The sequence below is a fragment of the Corvus moneduloides genome, chromosome 16 (genome assembly GCF_009650955.1).
Source record: "Corvus moneduloides isolate bCorMon1 chromosome 16, bCorMon1.pri, whole genome shotgun sequence".
Classification (NCBI taxonomy): Eukaryota; Metazoa; Chordata; class Aves; order Passeriformes; family Corvidae; genus Corvus; species Corvus moneduloides.
Window position 1 is genome coordinate 13,734,436 of NC_045491.1, and position 27,861 is coordinate 13,762,296.

A 27,861-nucleotide genomic window follows, 5' to 3' on the forward strand; every position below is an offset into this window, starting at 1 on the left:
AAGTTTTCTTTGCCTGAGATACATCTTGTAAATTTCTGTGTTCCAAATTCCAATCCAATTCCAAGAATTTTACATTCTTTCCTCCACCTGGCCAAGGAAAGGCAATCCCTGTGCCTGCAGCAGGAACCTAAGCAGGGAGAGGCTGAGTGCTCCATATAAAGCACTGGAAGTGCATCAATACCATGCTTTAGTGCCAGCAGCACAGCAAAATAAACAGTGCAGGAACAGGGCAAGCATTTGGGTGGGATTTCGTTCAGAAAAACATACAGGAACATCAATCTGCTTTTGGTATTTATTGTAATAATGTCAAAAATCTGTTTCAACTGAATTTCCTCTATACTATATTGCCACACTAACTGTATTATGGTTACAGATGAACGCTTACTGAACTTCTTTCTCTGTTTAATAATGTCAGTGTTTTCCAGTGCTTTCAAAATAAAGCTTGGATTACTCTGAATAAAACATGGAAATATATTTTCATTAATCAATTTGAAAAATTATTTTTTTATTTTCCTTTCAACCTTTTTTAAATAAGAGCCAATGTTTTCCACATCATTTTATATTTGGTATCGTATAAGCCACAGAGTTCTCTAAAAATGGTAAAAGTCTTTCTGAGATTTAAATCTAAAGCTAATACCATTATGCATTATTTTGGAGTGTCTAATACATTTTCAAAGAAAATAGTGAAAAAAACTACTTTTTAAAAAATTTTGGCACAGAGGTATCATAATTTTAACATACTGGATAGAATATTGGAACGTAATTTTTTGCAGCCATTGGATCTGGTTTTCAAACCAGAAGGAACTTCATGGCAATGTTAACAAACCATGATTGCTCTGTTCTGATGTTGACACGTGAAAAAAACCCTAAAATTTGGATACAAAAGAGTCAAGAAAAGTTTTGTTATATTTTTAACACTGATGAATATTCAAAATATTTTACTGGCTCTCTGTGTAAAATTGATACTTTGGATACAAGATTACCATAACTGAAAAAAAACCCACAATCCTATGGTGGACTCCACATTTCCAGCTGAGCATATGACTGGGAAGGTGCCCAGAACCCAAGACCTGCACATTTCAAGGGCTTAGGAAAAATTAGGTTGTTAAGTGAGTTTATTTTTTTTTTCTCCTAGATTTATAGCAGTTTGTTTGGGGTTTAAAAAAAAAAATAATAAAAAAAAATCTCTGTTTATAGATGAAAGAGAATAGTAAATAATTACAGTAATAGACTTCTAATGCATTTTGTACTATTATCATCTGGGCAAATATATAGAAAAATATTTTTCTTAATTTCAAATTAAATGCTAAATACAATTAGATTTTAAATATGTGTTTTAGTGGAAGCAGGAGTGTAAATGATGTAAGAGATATCCTTGAGTTGGGAGCCCAGCAACTGAGCCAAAACTCAAAAGAATAAACTACCTATTCAGAGATATCTTTACAGAACATGCTGCCAGGTTCTTCCTTGGGCACTGTGGCAATATCACATGAAAATTCCTGGGAGATTTCATTCCAAAAAATGGGAAATGCCAGTTAGGGTGTCGAGAAAAAAAGAACAAGGGGGGAGCTAAATTATCAAAAGGCTGGATTTTTTTTTTTTCCAGTGCCTACAGTTTTAGATGCAAATGTATGTGCACAAAACCATGTGCCTGGAATTATCCCTAAGCAGAATATTTACCATACATTTATGGTAAGGAGCAAACACATGATTGGTTACCTGCATCACATAAAGTGACTCGCCATCATTTGATCTTGAAAAATTGTGGGAATAAAACAGGAGATTAATGCAATCTACCTTAAAATTCCCAGGCAGTGTGTTAAGCAAAAAAAGTACACCAGATATCAAGGATGTATCTGAACCATAAAGTATTCGGGACAAAGGCAGTATCTTACCCTGTGCTTGTAAAATGCCTGTAATTTATGGTGCTATATAAATGATTTTTAACAATGATGAAAACAGTTGTAGAAAGCAGTAGTTCAAAGGGGGAAAAAAAAAAAAAACAGAAGAGGAGAAATGAGCTGATAGCATATGAAGCAATCTATAGCACGTAGGGAAAACCAACCAAAAGGTAATAAAACTATTCATTATGTGCTCTTTGGAGGGCAGCTGCTCTCAAGTAGCAAAGTGACCTTGAGATGAACACCACTTTTTTCACTTTCAGTGTTGTACTCAAAGAGATCTGAAGAATACAAAGGCAGAGATAACTACTGCATGAAAGAGAAATGCTAGGAATGGAACTTTCGAGCACAGAGTGCATCTGTGGTTTTGCCCATTACCTATGGAATAAAAGTCTACATGGCACTTGATTACATACTTGGGATACATCTGTAGCCACTCCTTCACATTAAGGGCCCAAATTTCTGGTATTAGTGGAGCACAGAAAATGCCTGTGATCTGATGTACTCTGGTTTTATATCTCCCGCTCCCTGTCCAAGCCTCACTGTCTTTAAAGATAACAGAGGTGATCAAAGCTTCAAAATACACAACAGCACACAGATGTGGAGGAAAAAACATTTCCAAAACAAGGTCAGGTTCTCCCAGGGGTGAGAAACAACAAAGAAGCTACAAATCAGCAGAGCATTTTTACCTTTCTCAACTTCCTGGCTTATAAAATGCATCCTCCAGATACCATGCTACAAATACAAAAATACCAGCTCAGGATTTCTTCCATTTCTCAAACAGTTTGTCCCCCAGTACCTACTGAAATTGGTGATTGCTTCAGTCAAGGGGCAGGACCTTGCACCTGGCCTTGTTCACCTTCATGAGGTTCACCTGGCTCCACCTTTCCAGCCTACCCAGCCCCACACAGGGAAAAGTGTGAAACTCTGGCTAATACCCTTTTTTTCCGAAACAAATTTTTGCTGCAAGCCTTTGTGAAGAAAAGAAAAATTAGTCATATTTTTAAAATTCTGTACTTCATTCATCTTCCAACACCAGGTATAGGTCCCTGCTCAAGCCCAAAACTTCAAGATGGTAAAAAATTACTGTCAGCCTGATAAAACATGGATTTGGTTTGTTTGGTGTAGTTTCTTTTTATTTCTCTATCTCATTTCCTGGGGACTAAACAGAGGGTTTTTTTGGGATTCTGTACCAAGAAAGCCATTCCTGTGGAACACAAAGACTTGGCTTTCAGGACAAGTTGGCATTTTACTGCAGAATAGAACAGAGTACAGGTACAGTTCACTTATTCTTACCATTAAAAACGTCGAGACGAAAAGCAAATATAGACTTCTAAAATCCTGGCCTATTCAAGGCCAAGATTTCACTCAATATCTGACAGTGTGGTGCATCTGCATGTCAAGCTCAAGTCAGTAGGAGTGAATCCTTAACTACATTTGTACATATGTATAATACAGATACATATTTGTATGTATATGTTTTTATATTAATATTGGTTAATGCATTTCTGGTTTAAGATGAATTCATTTTTCCTCGTAATTTTTGCGCTTTGAAAAAACTTTGGCAGCTACTTAAAGCATGATGAAATGTTTCTGTAGAGTAGCAAACCTGACCAGTTTAAACAAGCAGGGTTTAGAAAGATTTTACAGAACAGAAAAAGACCATTAACATCAATAAAAGGACATGATGTCCATATTAAAATCAATATTCCTTCATTCTCTCTACTTGAAAAAATACTGGTTCAAGAAGTCAATGTGGCTCAGTGACTATATGTCCCTATAACACTGCATTGTTTGGATTCTTCATGTAAATTGGTTTGGGTTTTTTTCAGTTCTTACAATATTTTCAATGCCTTTCTTGTTCCCTTTAAAGGTGTTGTTGCTCAGTCTGTTCTTTTATATATGAGTAAATGAGAATAGAAATCCACCATGCAGAAGGACCAAACAGTGTGTTAAAAATCCAGCCCAACTACCTGCAACTGAAAAGCCTTTCCTAGTTTTTCACTTTTCTTTCACCCAAGTGAAAAAGAAAAGTAAACAGTTCAAGCCAGCATCATTACCCATGCAAAACCACATAACCCCCACCCAAGCCAGAAAGGCCTCGTGGAAACACCCAGGGGGAAAATAAACAAAAACAAACAACCCAACACCAACCCAAACCTTGCAAAAAACCAAAATCAACCAAGGAAAAAAACCAAAAAAAAAAAAACAAACAAACAAAAACCCCAAGACCACAAACCCCTCCAAGCTGCAGTGTAAACTAGATAGTGTTTCCTGCTTGAACCAGGTGTGACACTACAGAGACTATGATCTTCGCTAGTCAAATTGCCTCAGCAACAGCAGAGGTTGAAATAATAAGTCAGGATAGTATAAACACTGTTAAAGCTGTGCACTTAAAGGTCTAGTTTCCAGATGATCAAAGAGAAACTACAAAAGCCGTGTGAAAAAAGAGCTTCCTCTCAACAAACACAAACTAAGCAAGAAAACCTTTCTTCTTTTCTAGGACAGCCTCCCTGATCACAGCAAGTGCTCTCCAGCAGGAGCTGTGTGCAGCCACTGCAGAAAGTCTGAACCAAAAGCTGCTGTTCTGAGTGCAAAGCTGTTCCCAAAAGCAGTGTGGAGCCAGGACTGGGCATTGCTCATGTTTGTGCAGCAGGTACAAGAGAGCACCAGGCTATTGAATTAATGTCGGGTACTGTCTCAGCAGCCCTTAAACTGTCCAAATGTATTTCCTTCTATCCCTTCACAGGTTTACCACTGCCTGAACCTTCATTACACTCAGTGAACTATCCCCTGCCCCTGGTTGTCTGTGTACAGATATGAGTTTAAACACCAGTTGAGTAGCTGCTGCATTCCATACAGAGTGCTGCAGCTCTAAATGGAACCTGTCACCCTAACCGGACAGGTACTTAGTGCAAACACTGCCTCAGCCTCACCAAAAGTTCCTGTAATCCTTCATGTCCAGCAGTTATGAAGTACCACACAGAGAAAATACTTGACTGTGCAAAAATGAAAGTTGAATTCAAAAGAAAGTGGCACTTGAACAGTAGAAAAGCCTCTGCCTGCTATTCTCAGAGGGAGATGCCAAAACAACATCAGGACAGGAATGGAAAGTTTTTTGAATAGCATTCCACCAAGAGCAGGGTCAGGACAATACCTAAAGGCCTCTTAAGAAGTCCTGAAAGAATTCAAACAAACCTGAAGTGAGTGGCACCACTATTAAATAAAGTGATGCAAACACTTTATTCTCTTGATCCAAGGGCCCTATTAGCAGTCAGCATTTGAAGAGAACAGGATCCTTGTGGTAAGAAGCCATGGCACTTGAAACATGAACCCCAACAGTTTTCATTACCTTGCCACTGTTTTTCGTCACAATAATATTAAACAACAAATTGGAAGCCAGCATTATGAGTTACTATTCTCGGGAAGGCTCCTAAAATTCAGCAGAACTGCCAAGCAAGACTGCAACTGAATTTTACATTTCTCTAGTTGCCTTTTTTTTGGCACACATTTATTTTAAGCTAAGTTAAAATTTAAATGAAATCACATCCCTAAAATTAACCCTTCTCCCCAGTCTTTTTTAGGTCTTATTTCCAAGATTTTTTTTTTTTTTCCCTTGAGCTATGATGTAAATTACTTTTTATGGAACCACTGGGAATATAGCTGGTAAGACAGTGAGTGAGAGTACTCCAATTTTATTCCATGTCAATGTGTAATACAAATCAGGAACCAAAAATACACCTTCTTATTGATCTCACCTACCTGCATCTCCACACTACACCTACACGGGCGACGACACACACAGCTCGCTGCAAGAATAACTATGGGAACTAACGAAGGATCACTTTAAGCCACTTGCCTGGCACATCAAATGTGGCACATGTGAAATCCTAAGGAAAGAGGATGAGTAGTAAACCCACTGGATTGATTAAATTTTAGGAGTTATTTTAGCTTTGCCCCTTGCAACCCTTTTTCCTTTGAGGCACGTATAATACTTGGTAGTTCCAGATTACTCTTCCAGGCAAAACACACACACACTGTCTACAAATGCAGACCAAGGGATTTTCAGAGGAAAGGCAAAAAGTGACATTTTTAGTACTGGCCAGAACCAGCTGCCCTGTTTTGCAGAAATGCCATGGATTACTATGTTGCTCTCTGGTAACAAGACATCACTGACTCACAAAACCAGCTCATACCCATTTCTTTGCCTCCTGTCCAGCGTGGGAAGAGGTGGATGGAGAGCAGAGGTTTTTGGCCATCCACCACGTATGTTCTGCCCTGCTCTCGTCCTAAGTAATTTCAGAAAACCCTCGAGAATAATATCTACTAAAAAAATCACTTCCACTCCGATTCTCTTCCCCTCTCCAGTTGTTTGTTTTCGTTCAGCTCAAACCAATTGAAAAATTAGTGTCTGTCACTCAATCACAATTTACCTCCTTAGTGGATCAGAGGAATACTACACACAAAAATGTCAGTGGATTACTCTTATATCACTGCAGAAAGCTAATGCCACAACAATGAGCTTCAAAAATTTTCTTTAAAAAAGCTTCCAAAAACCCTCATCAATACAGCTGAGCACATTAGAAACCTCATAAATGAATGCACTGGACAAAGACACAAATAAAGCTAAATACTGCAGGATCAATGTTGCTTAAAAATTATGCTGGGCATCAACGCATTTGCTATTGTTTTCTCTACACCTGGCATAACTTTGATACATTTTTGGCTGCATGTTGCACTTTATTTCATTTACCATACTAGAGACAAGACAAATATTGAATGCAAAACTTCTGTCTTCTTGAAGATTAGAGCACTATAAAAATATAAAAGTTGATATTAAATACAAGATGATCGTTAGAGCCTGCCCTGCCAATATTTCAGACCAGAGAAGGAACTCTGGCTGCATAGAATGCATCTTGATAATAAGCACATGTGAAAGAAGCTGTTAATTAGAGCAACAACTGGGTCACTTAAAATTTCAGATCAAGGAAGCTAATCACACCATTTACCATTAGACCTCATTGGTATTCACAGGAACATTTATAAAGCCTCCTAACATTAGAGTTTAAAATTGTCCTCTGCCCACCTTGGAGAGCTCATCTGGTGTTGCTGCATCAGGACCAAAAGCATTAGCTTATATAGCACAACTCGTGCCAGTACAGATACAGGAGTTCATTTTAAACAGCTACATTGAATTAATCATGCAAAATAATCAATTATGAGCTGAAGGTTGGGTAAAGCTCGGTAAGCTTTAAGTTAGCCTGTACATTTAAGTCATGTTCTTAGGCTATGATAAAAAAATAACATCCCAAGTTCAAGTCAGACCAGCCAGGAAGGTTCAGTGGGAACAGCAGACAGACTTCTGAGGCTGCCACTGTCCTTATTTATAGCTTTAGGTACTCCAGCTAATTTCTACTTAGGGCTCGGATCCCAATTTTCTCACAGCCTTAAATAACCTGGACCACGCACATTTCAAAGTCTGTTTTTCAGACTGAAATACAGGCAGAAAAGTGCTTTTAAATGATTTTGAGCAAGCTGTGAGTTCTGTGCCTTTACAGGTCATTTCTAATACATCAGAATGCCAACTACACACAGCAACTCCTGAGCAGCAAGAGGCAGGAGGAGAGAGTCAGAGAAGAGGAGAGGGTGTGACTGCCCAAAAAGAGATTTATAAACCAGGAATGGGTAACACAAAACACAATGAAGGGGAGTAAAGAGTCTCATTATTTTCTTTGAAGGAAATACTGATGAAGCACAGTGTGTGGAGGGAGGTGGGGAGAGAGACACTGATGAGTCAATCTGCCTTTAGAAACAGACTGTCTTTTTTAGTACAACTCGATTTAAGTGACACCAGATCAGAAAGCAAAAAGACATTAACAAACATGAAAACAATTAATATTCAAGGCAGCACGTTGTAATGAAAAATCACTGCCAAGAGGAAGTAAAACTTGAAAAATGGCATTGATGCTTTATTTTTTTTTTTTAATCAAATGGAAATTTACCAGTTAGGTTAGGTTATGTTTCCAAATGGAATAAAAAAGCCCCAACCAGCCTTGCTAGAGATAAAATTCCCATAATTTTCTGTATGATTTCTCATTTAAATAATTCAGGTAAAGACATTGATTTCTAGCTGGGGACTGTACCAGGTTGGCAGGGCAAATAAGTTACACACTTGTGGTTGTTGTGAAGTCCAAACATTGAGTAGAAAAGGGTTAAAATGCACAGGCTTCCTTAACTATTGATTATCATTCATTGTAAATATAATGTATAATGGCCAGAGGATCGAATATGGATGAGTTTCATTACTCTAAATGCTTTATTCCAGAACAGTGACAGTCGGCTTTGCTTTAAAATTTACAAGGCAGTGAAACAGATAAGAGGTGAGAAATGTCTGAATAAACTATTTTAGTCACATCTGGGTATTTCTTTCTACAGCCACACCATGACTAATTATTTATTTACACTATTATGCTTTTAACAACCCTTTCTTTTGAAACTTTTTTATGACTCTTAGACTAAGGAATTACTAGGGAATCAAAAAAGGAGAGTGGCAGACATTTTCATCTTACACTTATCAAGGAAGTGGGAGATAGTATCTTTGTTTCATTGTGTTATTAGATGATCTAATGATAATCTGATTTTAACTTGGTTTTACAAACAATAGGATGTCAGCATTTTGTTGTTTTAATCCTGTTTCCTTGTTCTGTTTCAATTCTTTCAGATGGGATGAAGCACTATTATTTTTTTTTGTAAAGAGACTGCCTGACAGCCCAGTATTCATGGGAGGTCACAAACCCCAAAAGAAAATACTGCAGGCCTGCAAAACCTAATCCAGCCAATGAAACATTTCTTTAACAGTACTGCTCAGTTAGGGAGCCAACCTAGAAGTGCCAGAATGGTCAAGTTACACCCTCATAGTGTTCCAAGTGCAACAGGTCCACACAGGATATTTAAATTTCAGTGTGACCTTTTGACACAGCAGGTTAACTGTGAAAGCCATAGGAGATCCCTGCTACAGGAACAGAGCTCACACTGGAAACTGTGTTTTGTGTAACAGGAACATCACAGGAATTGTGGAAGCAGATGTACCTAAATTTAGAAGGTTACAGGCATGGTTTTGTCTCTAGGTGCCAACGTTTTGCTATGACAAACGCATAGCTTAGGCTATGCATCCTAAGCACTGAGCTCCTTGTTGAGCATAAATGTGTAATACTGGAACAGAAAGATACATGAAAGTTTCACTGCACCACATTTTATCCACTACTTTGAAAAAGCATACCTATTTATTTGAAGAAAGAGCTGGTGGCCACCTCACATTATATTTCAAAACAATGTTTGCCTTCATTCAAGGAAGAAAATAAAAACAAGAAAAAGAAATGAAAACTTTCTTTGTTCTCAAGGCACTGCTACCTCTTGAAAAGCTTGTCCTTCAGGTACTAGTGCAATATTTTAGCTTTGACAGCTGCTCTGTTGAGACATGACTACTGATAAAACAAAGCTTTGTCACTCCAGCTCCAGTACAATGCGATGCAGTCACATGTCAGAAGGAAAGAATCGAGGACAATATGTGATGCATTGTTCTTGCCTAACTTATTTACCAAAAATCCCATTACAAGTGTGGTGAGGACCAGCTGAAGCATCTAGATATGTTGATGAAGTTAATCTAATGAATGGCTGAATGGACAAGAACACTGCACAATGTACTTTAACACAAGTATATTCCTTACACTTGCAAGTCATGCAGGCGCTGCTGACGCTTAGCAAACAAAAACAAAAACAAAATGCTGCTTGTTCTATTTCCAACAATATTTTTGTTTGTACAGAAACTTACCCTTCCTTCAGGCCTGCCTCTCCCTCTCTACTTGCATGTGGGATTTCAAGTGAATACTCATCATGCGGTGTCAATGGTAGGTCTATTAAGCAACACTCAGATGACCAAAAAGCTTTTGGTTGGTTGGGTTTTTTTGGTTTTGCTTTTTTTTCTTGTAGTTAATGAAGGTTCTTATACTTTCCCAAACTAATACTAGAATCAATCAAAAAATATTGCAATGGAAAAACATCTTCAGAGATCTGTAGCATTTAAAGGTAGCAGAGACTAAAAGCTCTAATACAAGAAGGGGGGAAAACATAAGAGAGGTCAGCAGCCTGGGCTCAGGAACTGTCTCCTTTACAGACTGTACACAACCAATACACACTAAAATCACCAGCTACCTCCCAGCCCTGGCACTGGTTCCTCTCTGACAGCACACAGACTACAAAAATCCAAAGGATAACGTCTTCTTGTTCAAACCAAGCTCAGAGTGGAGGAATTCTGGGAAGCACAGAGTGACCTTTGGCACTGCTGAAGCTGCATGTGGTGCACGGGAAGAGCTGAGTGTCACGGGTCCCATGAAGAGGCATTTACTGCCAAATCCCACCACATTACAGAAGAAAAACCTGGATCTACTGCAGCTCTTTGATACTGAGAGATGTACAATATTTACCAACAAGCAACAAATGAACTAAATATGCTCCTCTTAAATTAAGTAATCCATCTGTCAATAGCACAGACTAGATTCTATTTATGTTTTATGGAAACAGAGCATCTTGCATATCATTGCACTTACCCTTAGCTGTTCTCTTTCACAACTCATCTGTTGTTTTGAACTCTACAAGGGGAAAAAAGAAAAAATAAAAGCCAAAATAACTTTGAAAGCATAACATTCTTGCCACAACAAAGCTGCTAAGTCTACCTGTCTTACACATATAAATGTTGGAAATGCAGCTAGTTATCTAAACACAGTATTGTCCTGTGCATCCAGACAGAATCATTACTGCAAAATAATATTTTTTCCACTTATATTTTAAATGTACAAAGGTCAAAACAAAATTAACACAAGAACCAACAACAAATCGGAAGTAGAAAAGAATCTCTTTTAGCTTTTAAACACCTCATTGGCAGTCCAGTTCAGGAAGAAGCTTTCCTCCTTTTGTGTTCTATCACGAGTCTGTTGTATTTGTGAATATCCCACTGCTTCCGTATTGTGATATATTCACAGCACAGCTCAGGAATAAAGATACAGAAGTTTCAAACAAGTGATAAAACACATTCCTATGAAAACTTCCAGTTTTAATCTGGTGTAAAAGTCACTCTGAAGACGATTTGATTCCACAGCATTTTTTTTTTCCTTACTGCTGTGTTTCTGCTGTGCCAGATTTACAAAAAACACTGTTCAGAGCATGAGAGCTGCTGCTGGGCAGGACCTCACTCCCTGTGACAGCAGACACTGGCCGTGGCAGTGTCAGCACAACTTGGGACGTCCCAGCTCTGCCAGAAGGAAGAGGCTCCTCCAGGAAGAGCTCTGGAAACAACAAAAGCCCTGAAACACCCAGTTCCCAGCCTGCTTTCCAGCTCCCTGATGTCTAACCCAGTCATGCACCAGGACCTCTGGAACCAAACTTTCAAAGCTTTGCTCACGAAGGCACTCGGGTGTTGATTTGTTCACATGGAGAGAGGGTTTTCACGTCTGGCTGGGTTTTGTTTTTTATAAAAATAATTTTAGAATAATTTTAGAATCACTAGGGAGCATAATTAGCCTTGAAAGTGTAATCACTGTCAGTTCTGTCATTAGTGTAGCTGGCAAACAATCCATAAAACATGAAATCGGATGCAATGTTTCTGAGGATATCTTCAAAGGTTCGGAATACACTTATCACTACTTCGTACCTAGAAACAGTTAAAACACCAACCAATACCCATTTGTACAAGATATTTTTACTCTGTAGTGAAGATGAAAATGGGAACTTCGCAGTAAAAGTTAGGTTACTACAAACAAAATAAAAGTGCCTGTTTTTCATCACAGAAAGAGCCCTAAAAAGTACATTACAGGCTTAACATTCTACTTGTATAGCAGAAGTTTTACAACAGAGGCCCCGTATGAAAATACAAACCTAACAGAAACAAATGCTCTTTGAAGTTCCTAGTAGGGAACAAAAAGTAAAGGAATTCAGCACAGGTGTAATTACAATTCCTCTAAGGAGTCAAATTAAGTACAGCTGAAGCAACTGTCACTTGCAGACTAATGATTCCTCTTTCCAAAGTTCATGACTTTACACCATTTATGAGTCACTTGAAGGTTATATTAGTCTGCATTGTAAGTGTGCTTGCGTAAGTCTCAAGAGTTAATTTCAGATCTGAATTCCACATGAACCTCTTCACCTTGATTAAAAATAAATATAATAGGATATTTCAGTTGGAAGGGACCTACAGTGATCATCTAGTGCAAGTTAGAAGTGAGTTTGGGTTGTTTTGTTCAGGGTCTTTTTTATTATTTAGGTTTTCTGTGTAAGCCCCCATACTAGAGATTTTAACTTCTGGTGGTGGGATGGAGGGGAGAGTTTTGGAATGCAAGAAAGGTGAAATTTGTAAGATAACAAGCAAAAAAGTGTATCAAATACTTGTAGAGTGGAGCAAGAGTTGTTGACTAATAAAGCAGATAGTTAATAGTTAATTGACTAATAAAGCAGATAGTTAATTCTGGGTTTAGTTAGTAGCTATCTGCTACTGTAATTTGAAACATAAAATACCTAACATCTCAGACACCAGAAAAATTGTATTTAGGATAGAAAAGAAGTGTTTATGAACAGTGGGAGAAAACAACAGAGAGGCAGAGTGAATAAGAGGACTGCATCTAAACATCCAACTGCTCCTCCATCTCTGACAGCAAAAGCAACATAAGAAAAATATCAATTTACTTTAAAACAAACAGCTCTCATATGAATGTGAGAACACTATCTTAAAGTATTTTTTGATTCAACCACCCCCATGACACTCTGTTTACTTCAAAAGGAAAAGAACAACAGGGGCAGTGTGCAGGACACACCAATGGTGACAATTCCCTTGGTTCAAGGTGCAGCAAATGGTTGATTCCAAGCTGTGTTTTAGCTACAACAACAAAATCCATTTCAGAGCTGGCTTCCCTCAGAATGAACATCCACCTAGACAGCTCCCTCATCACCCTTCATACTAGGAGCTTTCCAGAAAAAAGCAGCAAGGCTTAGTGATAAGGCATTATTAGGATGAGATTAAAAGGAAAAAAATAAACAAACCAAATTTACCCTAATGAAAAAAAAATAAAAATTCATAGTTTAAACACGGATGCCATCTGCCTGCCTGGCCCTCTATTTGTCAGTTCAAGTTTATTCAAATGCATCTGGGAAAGGCTCATTTGGACATGAGCAGCTCTCTGTGCATTTCACCAGTGCCAAATTTGCTCTCTCATTATGTCTTTTTTGCTATCTGTGCCAGTTTAAGAGAAACATTCTGGCAGTACTGAGCACTTAAGGGAAAACATAAATAATGCATTTACAATATGTAAACCTGTACAGATAAATGAGAAAAACTGAAAGCCATAACATATTTAATTAATGATCAAGAGACCCTAGAAGCAAACCTTGTGCATATCCTGCAATTTTAAATACGTTGCTTCTCAATCCTAAATTTACTTTGTTATGGCTCTGGATTGAACCATACACAATTAACTATTTATTTATTTTAGTTTAAGACTGGTCAGTTTGTTGAGTGTCATTGTGTCAAGCTCTCACCTATTATGAGTTTATGGAAGAATGCCTAAAAGATTCATTTTCTTTAAAGGATTCCATCAAGGAAAAAAAAAAATTAAACAACTCAAGGCTGCTTTATAGGACAGCAGTCTTAGAAGACACTTGTGCTGTCAGGCTCCATCATTTTAAACCAAAAAAAGACCCTTTGGAAATACTGTGCAACCTGCTGGTGTCATTCCCCAGTGAGTTCAGGACTAGAATGGGGAAGTCTGTTTTGTTTTCTTTAAGTAACAGTAACAGGTGGAAGGCTGAATATCTGTTAAATGTATTTATCAGTTATCCACTCTTCACAGGGACACACAAGCCCTGGCTCTGAGGAAACTGGAAACCAAACAGAAAATGGGACCCATCTCCGCATGAATGGACAGACTGAGAGAGCAACAGCATTACTCGAGGTGGTAAGGAATACCAACAGTCCACATGGGAAGGTTTTTTTTGCTGCCAAGTTTGTTAAATGTCATTTTAAATAAAAGGGCTTACGTGATTGAGAAAAGAGAACAATAGGATGGTAAGAAGGTTATTTATAGAAAGTCTCTGCATAAACGTGAAAGAATATTTTTGCTGCAGTACAACATTCCAAAGTATTTGGTTTACATTTTCAGATTGAAAACCTTTTCAGGATTGAGGCTATTCGAAATGGAGCACAGTGGTTGAAAAATAACAGGTCTAATGTCTTTTATCTTCTAGATATTTTGCCATAACTAAATATGTGTGGTAAATGAAAGGCCCCCTGATATTGCTGCCTTTCTTTTTCCACCTCAAAAAGGACAGTGCAAATTTGATTACCATAATTTCACCAATATCCCTGGTTTTATTATTACAGTCAGTATCTACACACAAATTGTGGAGCTTGAGAGCCAGGTGAGAAAGGCTGAGCAGTCACAGTGCCTTTACCAGAACCTACCTCCCAATTGGTGAGTGCTCATCATCTGATTGAGAAATTGTGTTTCTCCTCATTCACACATAGATTAAACAGCTGCAATCAAACCATAGATTATCCTTTCACGGTTGTAGCAGTTGTATTTCACCAGACACTTTGAGACAGTCCATACCATTTCATGCTATCTGCAAAATCCATCTGTCAGCGCTTTCTCTCATTAGACACTCATCTGACTGTAAAAGTCTTCTGTCAAAAATTAAATGCTTGGGTTTTTTCCTTGCCACGTTACACAAAAAGGCTGTGCAACACGAGGACACACACCATGCACTGCTGTATTGCATTTGGAAACAGTCACTTCCCCAGCATCTTTTTATTACTTATTAGTGTTCATTATCTCACTGCCCCGCAGAATTCAGAAGAAATGATACTCCAAGTTATTTAATATGTGGAGAGAGTGTGGGCTTGTACATAAATGTATAAATAATATCGTGTATTAATCTAAAACTGCTTCTCAGCACTACGTGTGAAACCCCAAAACCCAAATGAAGAAACAACATCCATCCCAAGAGCTCACAATGCTGCGAACTAGAGCCCAAGGTGCTCAAACACAGAGGACTCATTAAAAATACCAGTAATTGCATAAATATACAGGATGAAATGAACTGGAAATGGGGGTTTCAGAGCCTTCGGAAGTCACAGCAACATCTAGAAGCTTTCAAACATAACATCAGTATTTCTTCCTCAAGGAGTAACTGGGATCGTCCTTTTCCTCTACAAGATGCCTAAATTTTCATGGACATGTCTCCCGAGAGAGAGAGTCTAAGGATGTCGAGGAAAGTCTAAGGATGTAATAATGTGCTGAAAACCCATAGACTTCATGTTCCATTGTGTTTCTAGCACATAGGGGCACAGAATGTATACGTCTATGCATATGCAAATTCTTTCCAGAACAGAGCGCTTCGGGTTTCTCTTGGCTAGGTATGTGTGTTTGCATGCACAGAATTTTAATTTCCTGGGGTTTTATTACCACCATCAGTTACTGTGCTCCAGCAGTGGCTGGAGGGACTGATTTATTCTCCAACACCCATGGCTGGGTCTTGTATATCGACTGGTGCTGCTGTCATAAATATATTTGGGTGAAGAACTGTCTCCAATTCCGTGGGTAATACGAAGCAGAGTTAAGGTTTCAAGTGTCACATACAAGTGGGTTTATTTCTACTGGAAGAAACAGGCAATTATTATGGCCCATTGAGCTCAGATTAAGCATTTCCATCAAAAAAAGAAAAAGAGCCTAGTGCTACAATCCTTGTAAAGCTGTAAATGCAAATGGGGACCATCTCATCATCCATAAAAAATAATCTATAGTTTTATAGGCTTTTCTCCCTCTCCTTTTCTTTTTGCCCTCAAATTAGCAACCCATTCCAAACAGGATCATTTTATTGACACAAGGAAGAGTAGAAAATCTCCAAAAATAAAAAGAAAACTTTTAAATCTTTTTTTACGTTAAATTAAAACAGTTTTTAGGCAATTATTTCCTTTTGCAAAATGGCTCCTTTAACCAATTGAGAAACCTTAAAGTCCAATTTTCACCTTTTCTTAGCTTCAGGATAAGATGTTTCTTCACCAAGATTTTCTATAGTGCTTGAACAACACTGTTACCTGGAAAACAGAGGGGTCTGGGGGCTTTCTTGTTTTGGTTTTGGTTTTTTTTTTTCTTTAATTTTCAATTTCTTTGTTTTTTAACAGCCTTGGCTGCATGCCCAAAGCATGCTGCAGGTCACAAAGACAGCTATGTGACCAAATTTGCCTCTGGCTCCCTGAGTGTATTCAAGAAAACTTGTGGTGCTGCAGCCTAGCCTGGAAGTTCTTCCTTTTCCAACATCCCTGTGAGTAAAATCCCTGCAGGATGGCACAACAGCAGCCAGCACTGCAGCATTCCCCGTGCTCAGGTTAGTTCCCTGTTTTTGCAAACACAGTTTAGGAGCTGTGGGTCTTTGCTATGACCTTGTGAAAAGTATGGTGCAGAAAAGGACAGTGCTGGCTTGAATTTGGATCTACACACTCTGTGACCAACCCTTGGACACTAAAGCTCTGGAACTTACCTTACAGAGGACTTTAATATAAATTAGGAAAATGATCTCGAAGAAAATATCTTTTGCAGGTACCATTCCAGATAAACACTTTTGTGGGAAAGCCTCAAGATGAAATTCTGGATGTATGCTCTGCATGGAGCAATCCCATGAGAAACTATAGTTAGTATTCGAACATAAACTCCTTTTATATATAAAGGACTAGCCATAGTGCATTTTATTTCATTTCCCTGCACAGCACAGAAAATACTATAAGCAATAATCTGAAGGCAAAGGCAATGCACTACAAAGAATAAATGGACACTATGAAAAATGTAAAAATACTGTGATGTTAAAACAGCAAGCAGTATAGAACTAAAGCATGTTATCTTACAACATAAACAGGCCCAAACTAAGCCTGCCATATTACATGTATTACCCCATCCAGTGCAGCACAAATAATTCTTGTTGCATAAGCATATTATTATTACAAGAATTTACTCTTGTAAAATCTTGTACCTTTGGGGAAGAGTTTTAGGTTTCTTTCCTTAAAGTCTCTACGCAGAAAAAAAAATTAAAATTGCAGATAATGACATGAATACCAATTAGGTGATAAACTCCAAAGCTAATGTAAATATAGAATGAAGAAATTGGAGGTACTAATTAGTATCTGAGTATCAGGTACTGCTGAATTCTGAGGGTCTGTATTACCCAAACAAGGCAATAAATCTCATGTGCTACATAATAGGTTATTTGAAGTAAAGATCATGGACAGAGATGACACTAAAAACTGTAAGCCAAGAATATATAGTAAAATCAAAACAGGGTTTAAGTAAAAACTCCACTTTACATAGTTTTTTTTTTTTTTTTTTCCTAGAAAATTACTACTAGCCTGTTAAGGTGGCAGTTATTCCAGCTGCAGGTAACGACTCAGAAAGACACTTCAAGGCAGAGGAGGGAACAGCAGCCTGACAATGAGGATATCACTGGAGACAGGCATGGATTTCCAGACAATTACCAAAGCCAGTTACGTTACAAATTGCTGCTATAGACACGGCCTGTGTGCTATCAGCAAACATCTGCAGGCCTACTTGCTGTGCTTGTGTGCTGATAAAAGTAAGTCAAGTTCATTCAGCCACCGACGCTTGACAAATTACAAAAAAACCAAAGCACAGCTTTTATCTGGCAGATCCACATTATTGGCTGGAGAGGTCATTACAGGAGGAACTGGTCTGAGAAACCAGATATTGCCAGGTCAGCAAGAAGCCAACAAACTGGGAGATATCCAGACTTTCATTTGTCCCCTTCCTCAGAGTTGCCCTTTTTCCAGTCAAAACATTAATCTTCAGAGTGTCCTAAAGAGAAAGGCTCTGTGTGTGTATCAGTATATTTATATGTGTAAAATAGTTTACTTTATATGAAATGATCCAAAGCATACTAAATAGTCATTCTGCAGTATTGACTTCATAGATCAATCATCAGTAAATTGATCTGCATAACTTATTTTATTCATCTACAGGTGAAAAAAGGAAAACCTTAGAATATTTAATATTAATAACTATTTCTATTCTAGGATTGTTTTTAAACTGATTGATAATTAACAGCATCCTATTATAGAGTAATTTAGTTGGTTAATGAAACTATTGATTTTTTTTCCCTTTGTTTTTGGTTTTGTTTCTTTATAGACACAGATACAGACACATACTTTATATACATACTCTTGTGAGTAAAATTTGAATGCAAAAAAGAGGTGAAGACCACGAAGTGCAATAACATAGCAGTCTGTTTTCATGTCTCACTTGTCCTAAAACTTGACGTTTTGGTAGATAACTTCATTACTTATGAAACATATACATGCTGCTTATCTTTAGCTCTCAGGAGAGAATTTCAAGGATGTGAATACAAGATGAAAATTGGTCATTAGTATCACACACGTTTTCAATAGGATGGTAGGGGTAATTTAGGCATTAATGACACTCAGATACCTTTCTGTGTTGCACTGGAAATGCACTGCTAGCGCCTATGTTTGCACACACAAATCACAAATCCAAACACAAGAGTTGTACCCTTTGCCACACTTATCAGGGGCTTTTTTGCTATGAATCTTTTGAGAGAAGCAGAGGTTGCCTTTGCTGCACTAATTTATCAACTTCTGGACTCTGCAGGTGAGACTATTTCCCAAAAGCACAGCAAGACATATAGGAATTATGCTGTCATGAAGTTTAGAGAGAGAACTTCACACCCGATGTGTGATGCTCAGTAAATACACCCAAAATCAGGAGTGTGTCTTCTTTGATTTTTAATCAATTAATGAATTAGTCCCAGAGGGAAAATCATGTCTGTCCGCCCTGCCCTGGGGCTGCTCTTACCCTCACAGCACGAGCCCACCTGGCTCTGCATCAGGGTTCACTCGCCCTCTGCATCACACCGCTCCTCTGGCCATTTCTGTACGCGCAAGAAGCTTGAATCAGCAGAAAGAGCAGGCAGAATTTAATGAGCTCTAGGACCAAACCTGCCATAAGGAACTACTTACATAGTTTTTTACAACTCTGATAATGTTCCTCAGTGGAACTGTAGGTTATACGAGCAGGCAGAATGTTTGGCTCTCGGAGCCACAAGCCAATCACTTTGGAAAGCTGTTGGTACTCACTTGTACCTCATGTAAAAAACCTGGTTTGGTTCTGATTTGTACTGTAAATCTTACTTCCCAAAGGCAGCACTTTGCCCTTGCTTACAGCAACAGAATTGCAGAGGAACTCTACTGAAATGAGTAGCTTAGGTTTTGTGATTTAAAGAAGAGTAAAAGTCTTCTGGCAGTCGTCTGAAGAATAAATCGTGTTCCTTGCATTTACAAAATTGCTCATAGATTCACTGTGTCTCAGAGTATTCCAGAGATGTGGCAAGACAGCGCAAATGCTTCTGGTGCACCCAAGGATCATTATCTAATAACTTGCAAGAGTTTTCCAGGTTCATGCTATCAGTAAGAAATCACAGATTTCATTTTGGACTAGATGACCTTTAAAGATCCCTTACAACCCAGTGTATTCTATGACTCTAAACAAGCAGTGCAAGCAAAACCAGTAAAGCACAGCCAATGCAGTTTGAGCAGTGAAACTCACAGATACAATTTCTCTTGTCCAGTAGTGCTGCACCAGGGCTGAGTGTGACCACATGTGAGCAAGCCTGTCCCTGACAGTGTCCCACATTAGAACTGCAGAGGTATGGTTCACACCTTCTTTACTTATATCCCCACACAGAGCTGAAGTAACTCTGCATTCCCTCACTCAACTAAGGAACTGCACCCTTGAAGGAATTGTTTTCTGAATAGTCAAAATTCTTTTCCTTGCTGGGGAGATGTACCTTTCAGACCTTGGAAGTGTTTAACTGACCTCCCCACTTGCCCATGGCTACCAAGTGAAAAAACTCGTGAGAAAGCCAAAGTTTCTTGAAGTCTGCAGCGTTGGTATCCTGAAAGGAAAGTGTTTTATTCTGCACAACAGCCACATCCAATAACTACACAGGGAAGGAAGGGCAGAGTACCTTAATCTCCTCTCCTAAACAGCTTAACTAACTATAGAAGATGCAGTGCCTAGCATTCAATAACTACTCAGTGCTTTGACTTGTTCCAGGAACACATTACAGAGACTGTCAATAAACTTTAATTAGCAATATATTTTTAGTGGCAGTGCTACAGCTTGCTACAATGAAACATTTCTCCCAAGAATTCTCCCAAGAAAACTTGACACTTAATAATGAAAGACATTTAGAGATTGTCATATAACAGCATCCATTAGGGCACTGTATTCTTCTCACTCAGAAGTGGTAAGGTTACCTTGAACAAGTAAGTCTCATTTAAAATATTCTTTACTTTTCTGTTAAGAAAATGAACAAACATTGGCAACAATCAGGTGCAGCTGACAAAGTTAAACGCTTTCTTTCACCTTTTAATGAGACCACAGCAATGGCCTTACTGTCCTAAAAATAGCAAAGTAGAGGGAAACACTTAAAACTTGCGTATGTGCATGCACCTGCATGCAGAGCCAGGCTCATTTTGCAAACGAAATGTCAGGTTCTTCAATGACCTCAACGATAACAAGCTTGAAATTGTAGCTTCAAAACTTCAAAAGTCTATACTTTTTGAAATAATTGCAATGGCACATTGCATGCCATCCTCATGCATGAAAGTGCTGCTCCCAACACCTCTAAAAACTTTGTGATGAGCTATGATGAGGTGAAGTAAACTGGGACCTGAAACCCTGTCCCTTGAGAAGGCAGAAATCTTTTACTGTATAAACAAGAAAGATCTAAATATCATCTCTTTTTGCAGTAAATATAACCTCTTTTCTTCTTCACATAACTGTATGTATCTTCCCTTTTCCACCACACCTTAGCCCACACTGAAAGTCATCAAGGACAAAGAATTCCATCTACAAGTTTTCTCACTTTCATCTATAGCTCTACAGACAATAGAGATGGAAAGGGAGGGAGAGAGAAGCATCTCTTCTACCTCCATGTATGTCTGTGTGTTCCCATTACAGGGAGGTATAAACCAAACCACAATATTAATGACTCATTTCAACATCACACAATATACAGGATCAATATAATAACTGCACACACCATTCAAAAGGAACATTTCACCTTCGTTTGCATGCAGGTAACACTGCCAGTATGGTGGCCCAGCCTGTACGTTCAATACACCACAGCTGTAGCCTCGAGCAAGGTGTCATTTACTCACTGTTTTTCACTCATTTCATTCCCAACGTTTGTAACAATCCTGTGCTGCTTTTACACCCGAATTTCTAGAACTCCCTACACTAAACATTGCAATGAGATAAATGTGCAATGCTACAGAAAGTATTTTGACCTGCACATTATTTCTTTTTGTCCTCCCTTTTCCTCCCAGAAATGTTTTATTAACATACACGAAGAAGCAAAGCGAAGCCAAGGCCCTGAGGTGAGTCCCACACTTGCGAGGGTGTGCACATCACCTGAGAGGTGTTGGGTCAAGCTGCTCAAACTGAAACCCACCCAAACTGAAACTGAAACCCACCCCATAGCCAGCTTGCTATGACCCCAAACAACTCCTCCCACTCCAACAGGAATAAGCAAAGTACCAGCAGAAATAATTTGGAGCTCCTCAGAGCTCTGATGTAGGTGGCCCTCGGGGAGAACTGAGAACAGGAGAATTGCAAAGAGCAGGATCAGTGCTGTGATGCTTTGTGTGGTCATTCAGATTAATCACAATCTGATTCAGTGGACCCAAGATCCAAATAAACTCATTATTTTTAAGCAAGGGAGCCTTCAGGTGTGCCACATTTTTGAGCCTGGGATTAGTTTATGAGATAAAACGATTTTTAGTGCTATGATGCAGAAGCCATTCTAGTCTGCTAACTACCTGAAACACCGAGATCAATTTTGAGAGTAAAACATCAATTACCTCACTTACTGAGACAGGATAAGCAGCAATTAAAAGGGTAGGCAATGCTGCTCTGCATGAGGTTACTTGTCTGGTTTTTCAGTATATCACAGCAATTGTTTTGATTTCTAATTGCGTCTAGAGACTGGAATTCAGGCCTTTTACACCTCAGTATGCATATTCTGAGACAAGGGTATCTCATTAACTAGATAAAAATTCCTGATGTGTCTCAAACAGGCACACACAATTATAAACAACAATTAATTTCCATTGCGAAAAGATTCTTTTGCTTAAGAATGATGACCTGGGCTCAGCTACACTGTACCACCCATCCTAGACAAATTAGTCTAAACTATGGCATGCCTGGTATTTAACACCCATAACATTAGGAAATAAATCCTGCAGGAACTAAGCACCTCTAGAGAAAACGCAGCCTTTGTCTGCCTTTGCATGGCACCAAGGTCTCTGAACCAGGAAAGTTTAGGAAGGCCATGGGATAGCCCTGAAAGCCTGGAAATAAGGAGCAAGTGTCCAACACAGGAGGGAAGGAGCTGCTGTTTCCTAACACCAAGCAGCCCTGACAAACTGGCCACAGATCACAAACAGCACCAACTTCCCAGAGGTCCAGGGACAGGAAAATCTTAAGTGACAAAACAGGCAGCTTAAAAGCCATCATTACATACACCCAGAGCTGGTTACAAACCCTCTGACAGAGACATTTGTTCATCAGATTTGCCAGATCAACAACAATGGGAAGTTCTGCAGGGAGTGCTCTGCTCACTAACGCCCCGAGAGTTTCTGTAAACTCATTCCCTCTGCTTCAGCTGCTGAGATGCTGCTGTGATGGGTTTTTTAGGAAGCTGAACCTTCCAAGCAACCCAGGCACCTGACTCAGGTTCCCAGAACCTGCAGCTGCCAACTGCCAATGGACAGAGAGAGCTGGAGACCCCAAGTCACAGCGATTCAGTGGCTCTAGAGCATCCACATGGCAAAGGTCTTTATTTATAGCTCCACTTTTAAAACTGTAATTAAAAAAAATTACTTCCATTCTAAATAAATGCAGAAAGTCTTCATTCTAAATAGCGACAAAAACCTGTTCTACAACATCAGATTTTCCACAAAATTGGATATTTTTCCCCCATTTCTTTCTTTTTTTCCCTTTTCCCAAGTCTGAGCTCTCACTGTACCTCTGTCTGATTGTTGAAGAAGATAAAGGCCTCTTGTAAAAATGGGAAACCTCCTTCTAGACTCTAACCTTGGCAAGTGTGCAGCAGTGTGACAGGTTACAGATGCAGACTGGCAAGAGAGCCACACTTCTCACTCAGTGCACGCTGCCCGTGCTAGGCAGGGGCAGTAATTCATTGCAATGACTGCACAGCATTCTTTACTAAATAAAGCCAGACTTTAAATACATCATGGAGATGTCTTGTTGTTGTTTTGTTGTTTTTTTCCCCCCAAGCCTTTCATTTGAGATTCCTGAAACACTGTAATTCATATGTGTACATTTAGCAACCTGGAGACTTGGGACTAATTGCACTGCAAAGAAGGGGAAAAAAACACCAAGCAGCTTTCACCTGCCCAAGTCTGATAGATATCAATCATGAGAACTCTTTTTACCTGAAGGGAATAAAAAATACCTTGATCTCATGAAAACAACGATTTGTGAGCATCTATTAAAGAGATTTTTTTCATTTCCTGCATATTTTATAGTGGTTCTCAGTGCTGCTCAATTCCTAGAGCTGAATCTCCTGAGTAAGCAGTATTTGACCATATCTTACAGTGTGTGTGTGTGTGTGTGGTTTGCATTCTAAGGCTGGGGCCAACATTGATTTTATTTCCTCTTAGTATTTTATAGTTACTAGACTGCAACAAATTTTTCCTAAGTAAAGTATGGATTTAAATATGGAAGCCAAGATGGAAAGGTACTGCATCTGTACTATGCCATAAATTTAGTATATTTGTGATTTTTTTTTTTAAATTTAATTTTTACTGTTAAAGTTATAGGGGAAATAACTGTGTGCCTAGTTTATGTACCAGCTCCTCTGGAAAGCCAAGGGAGACTTTGAAACACTGGAAAGAGCAATGTACTGCTGGTCTAGCCTTGCCTTGCACCTCACCAGCTTCTTTACAAAGAACAGTGTTGCCACCATCTGTCTTTAGGAGAAAAGAAACTGAAAACACACACACAAAAAAAAAAACCCCAAAACCAAACCAAGCTGCAAAAACCAAACATACCAAGAAAGAAAGAAAAAAAGGGAAAATATTCTGTCTCAAAGCAAGTCAATAGCATAAGCTAAATGTGGGATGGGGGTGTGGGAAGGGAATAATATCCAAGTCCATAGGCATTATAATAGAAAATGGATTGAATGAAACACAAAATCAAGCAAGGAAGGAGTTTGTCTGCATTTTAAATAGCTTTGCTATCATTATCTAAATATCCACCTCCATGAGAAATAAGACAAAGCTGCCATTTTGCAGGGAGAGTGTGGAAGGAAGACAAGTCATTTTTTGGTTTTATTTGATAGTTCTGAACTAATTATATAAGAAATATGTCTATAATCACTTCTTTTTGAGAAGAAAATAAGTTCAGCAGCTATCTAGGTATCAGGAAAAAAATCTTAAAGGTTTCAGACATTCTTCTTGTACATGTCAAGTTCCAGCTTCAGTAATGTGGAATGCCTTGGGCCCAGAGAACATGAGAAGAAATATTCTTCATTACCAGGTTATATAAAACCCCTCTCTGATGTCTGGAATTATTTTCTAAAAATGAAAAAGAATACTGCAGACCATTTTCACTGCATTTTACTCCTTGTAGTGCTCAATAACCAAGTTTCAAAACTCATTTTTCCTCTGTGTTCAGAGGCAAAGAGGAACATATGAATAGTGACTGCCAGACGGGTGAGAAATTCCCCTTCCTGCTGAGCCTTGGTAGTCAGCTCTTACCAAGCTGAACAACCCCACATTGGCTCAGGATAGCACAGATTAAATCTTCCTAAAAGCAGTAAATATTCTCCTGCATGAACTGCTGGCACCCTGTCACTTCCAACAGGAACTAAACTGGTATTAGGTGGAACATCAAGTGCCGTGTTTTAGTGGAGCTGGAGTCAATTTAAGCCTAGTACCAAGAGCTTGAAGCTTTGTCTTCCCTCCCCTAATGAGCACTCTCAGCTTGCCCATTACAGAGCAGCCAGTCCCTCCTCAGTGCACTCAGAGAACTGCACTCCTGGTGCACCAAACCCACAGCAGCTCCCACCAGCTCCCTCCCATGCTCCAGCAGCCCCCATCTGCGTGGGTCAGTTAGATGGAAAAAAGAGCACAGAACACTTCAAATATTAATGCATCATTGCCGACAAGCTTCCCCAGTATTTACTGGTTTCAAAAAGCTGATATTCTTCCCCTGTGACTGCCAGTAAAATATAACCGCATGTATGTTGTAATACAGTATTATCATGCACAATACCAGTGGAAAAAGATATCTTAACCATCTATGTTTAGGTCTAAGGGCATCCCACAGTACAAATAAATAGTACAAAACCCCCACAAATACATACCAGAGTGTACTGAGCTTAAGAATCAAAGCCTGTTTCAACATGAGAGCAATTCTGCTGTTAAATACCAAAAAAAGTTGGACCACGAGTCAACAACCCTTCCCAGTGGTACCCAGCTGTACCTGCCACTTGGTCTCAGCTGTAAAAGAAACAAGCAGGATGTCAGCAGAATTGAAGATCATCATGATGACTTTTATTGCTCTGGAAATATTAAAAAAAAAAAAAAAGAAAAAAAAAAAGAAAAAAAAAAGCCAACCCTTTCTTTTTTACCTTACAAGAGTCTGTATTTAAGAGACAAATGTGGCAAATCATAGGAGGGGAAAAAAGAGGGAACATTCTGCTTTCCTTTAATATCTAGATCATGCTAATTGATCCCAGTAGAGTCCCTCATTGCCAGACTACTGCAATTAGCTCACCGATTTCTGTATTTGTATGATCCTGCTTCTGCTAATTACAGATGAAACAATCCTTTGGAGGAGGTTAAAATTCCCCTCTCTTTTCCTGGGGAAAAGCATTAACACCTTTTCAAGCACTTGCAAGTTTGTAAGACCTTCCAGGGTCACCATCTGCATTACAAGTTTTATTTCAAGAGCACAACCCAGAAATTAGCAAAGGCAATGATACTGTGCAAGGCAAGCAGAGGCAGCAGCACCTTGTCAGTGCAGTTCCATGGAACAACTGTTTTCCCATGGAAGAAGTATGGTTCTTGACCTGCCCAGTTCTATTGGCCATGCACTAAATTTTAGCTATATGTGAAAAAAAAAAAAAAAAAAAAAAAAATTAAATTAATTAAAGAATAATTTTAAAAGTGTATGGCAGAGGCCTTAAGACACTTCATTGCAGGTACCACAATCAATCACTGAACCCCAGAATGGTTTGGGTTGGAAGGGACCTCAAAGATGATCCAGTTCCACTCCCTGCCATGGGCAGGGACACCTTCCACTATCCCAGGTTGCTCCAAGCCCCATCCAACCGGGCCTTGGACACTTCCAGGGATGGGACAGCCACAGCTTCTCTGGGCAACCTGTGCCAGGGCCTCACCACCCCCACAGGGAACAATTTCTTCCTAAAATCTAACCTAGCTCTGCCCTCTGACAGTTTCAAGCCATTCCTGCTTGTCCTGTCCCTATTCAGGAATGGCCTGTGAGGATTTGTCCACACCTAGTAAAGGATATTAAACTGCTGACAGCCAAGTGAAGCATTAACATAAGTTCCTCTGTTACGAAGATACTGTGTTGTAACTTCACAGATGACTGGTGGCAATCTAAGAACTTGAGAGAAAAAAAAAAGCATAAAAAAACCATTGCTGGAGTCAGTTTGTTTCAACCAATGCCTTCAGGATATCCATTACTACTACTTCAGTCTGAACAAAGTGTCTTCATTTTCCATAATACTGAGGTGTTTTGGCTTTTTGTCTCAAATAACCACAGTAATCTCAAAGAGAGGAGGGAAAATATCGGAACTCTTTCACTTAGACTTTACAGAATTATTCATAGCAGCTTATAAATCTACTGGGATTATTCAAAACTTGAAAAGAAACCCAATATTTCTACCCTAATATTGCACGTACAGCTCTCCAGCAATTATAAAACACACTGCTCAGTACTTTCTTTAACATAGGCTGGCTTGAAATTAATTGTTCTGGAAAGAAGTAAGTAGATCTCATTTACTGCTGGAACATAACTTGAATACAGTTTTCATGTATTAAAATTATTCCCTAGTGGCCAAAAGAAATGAACAAAGTCTCAGGGAAGGCGAGGGTTTGTTCCACAGCAATTAGCTACCATCACAGAGTCTGAACTCGCCTCCTCTTTATTATTACTCTGATGATGGGAGGTGTAAAGTGAACTGTTAACATTTCACACAATCAAAAATAGGTTTCAAAAATACACACTGTACCAGGCCATTCCTCACAGAAAGAGATGCTGTTAACACCCAGGATGGTGGTATTACATTCACAACTTGGTCAACTTATAGTTTGGTTATACTGCAGTATTTTTAAAGGAAAAAACCCCGAAGAGCATGAATTCTACTTTCTACTTGCAAAGAAACAGAAAGATACAGTCTTTGCTGCCAGCTCACTTAAGCAGCCTGAAAACCATTTCAGGACTTATTGATCACTTATTAATCTAGTATTTAATTACATTTTTCTATTGAATACAAACGCTTTGGAATACTTAGAACCCTTAGGATAAATTATCTCCTCAATTTCATCCCTGCATTCGCCTTGTAACCATGGAAGGAGTCTTGTTTCTTCTGTCCCTTTAGTCCCCAAAGGTATAATCAGCACTAAGGAAGAAGAAAAAAAGCCCCATACATACACTGGCTGATAGTTTCCCAAAAACACTAAGAAAATTACACCAAACTAAAAGGGAAACAGAAGATGTGAGCTGCAGCCTTGAAGTGCTGGCTTTTCTACACCAGGGCATTAAGCTAAGATGGC

The 27,861-nt window shown here is 38.9% G+C and overlaps 1 protein-coding gene across 22 annotated transcripts in view; it reads right to left on the reverse strand.

Annotated features, from left to right (window-relative positions):
* Positions 1-27,861, reverse strand: part of RBFOX1 (RNA binding fox-1 homolog 1) — a 1,117,054-nt gene that overhangs the window by 354,317 nt on the left and 734,876 nt on the right. For 18 of the 22 annotated variants that reach the window (XM_032125546.1, XM_032125558.1, XM_032125557.1 and 15 more), the window contains one exon: positions 10,508-10,549. The exons of the other annotated variants lie outside the window; for them this stretch is intronic. In XM_032125546.1, the coding sequence (XP_031981437.1) occupies positions 10,508-10,549 (42 nt within the window). The remainder of the gene's footprint in view (positions 1-10,507; positions 10,550-27,861) is intronic. 22 annotated transcript variants of the gene reach the window in all.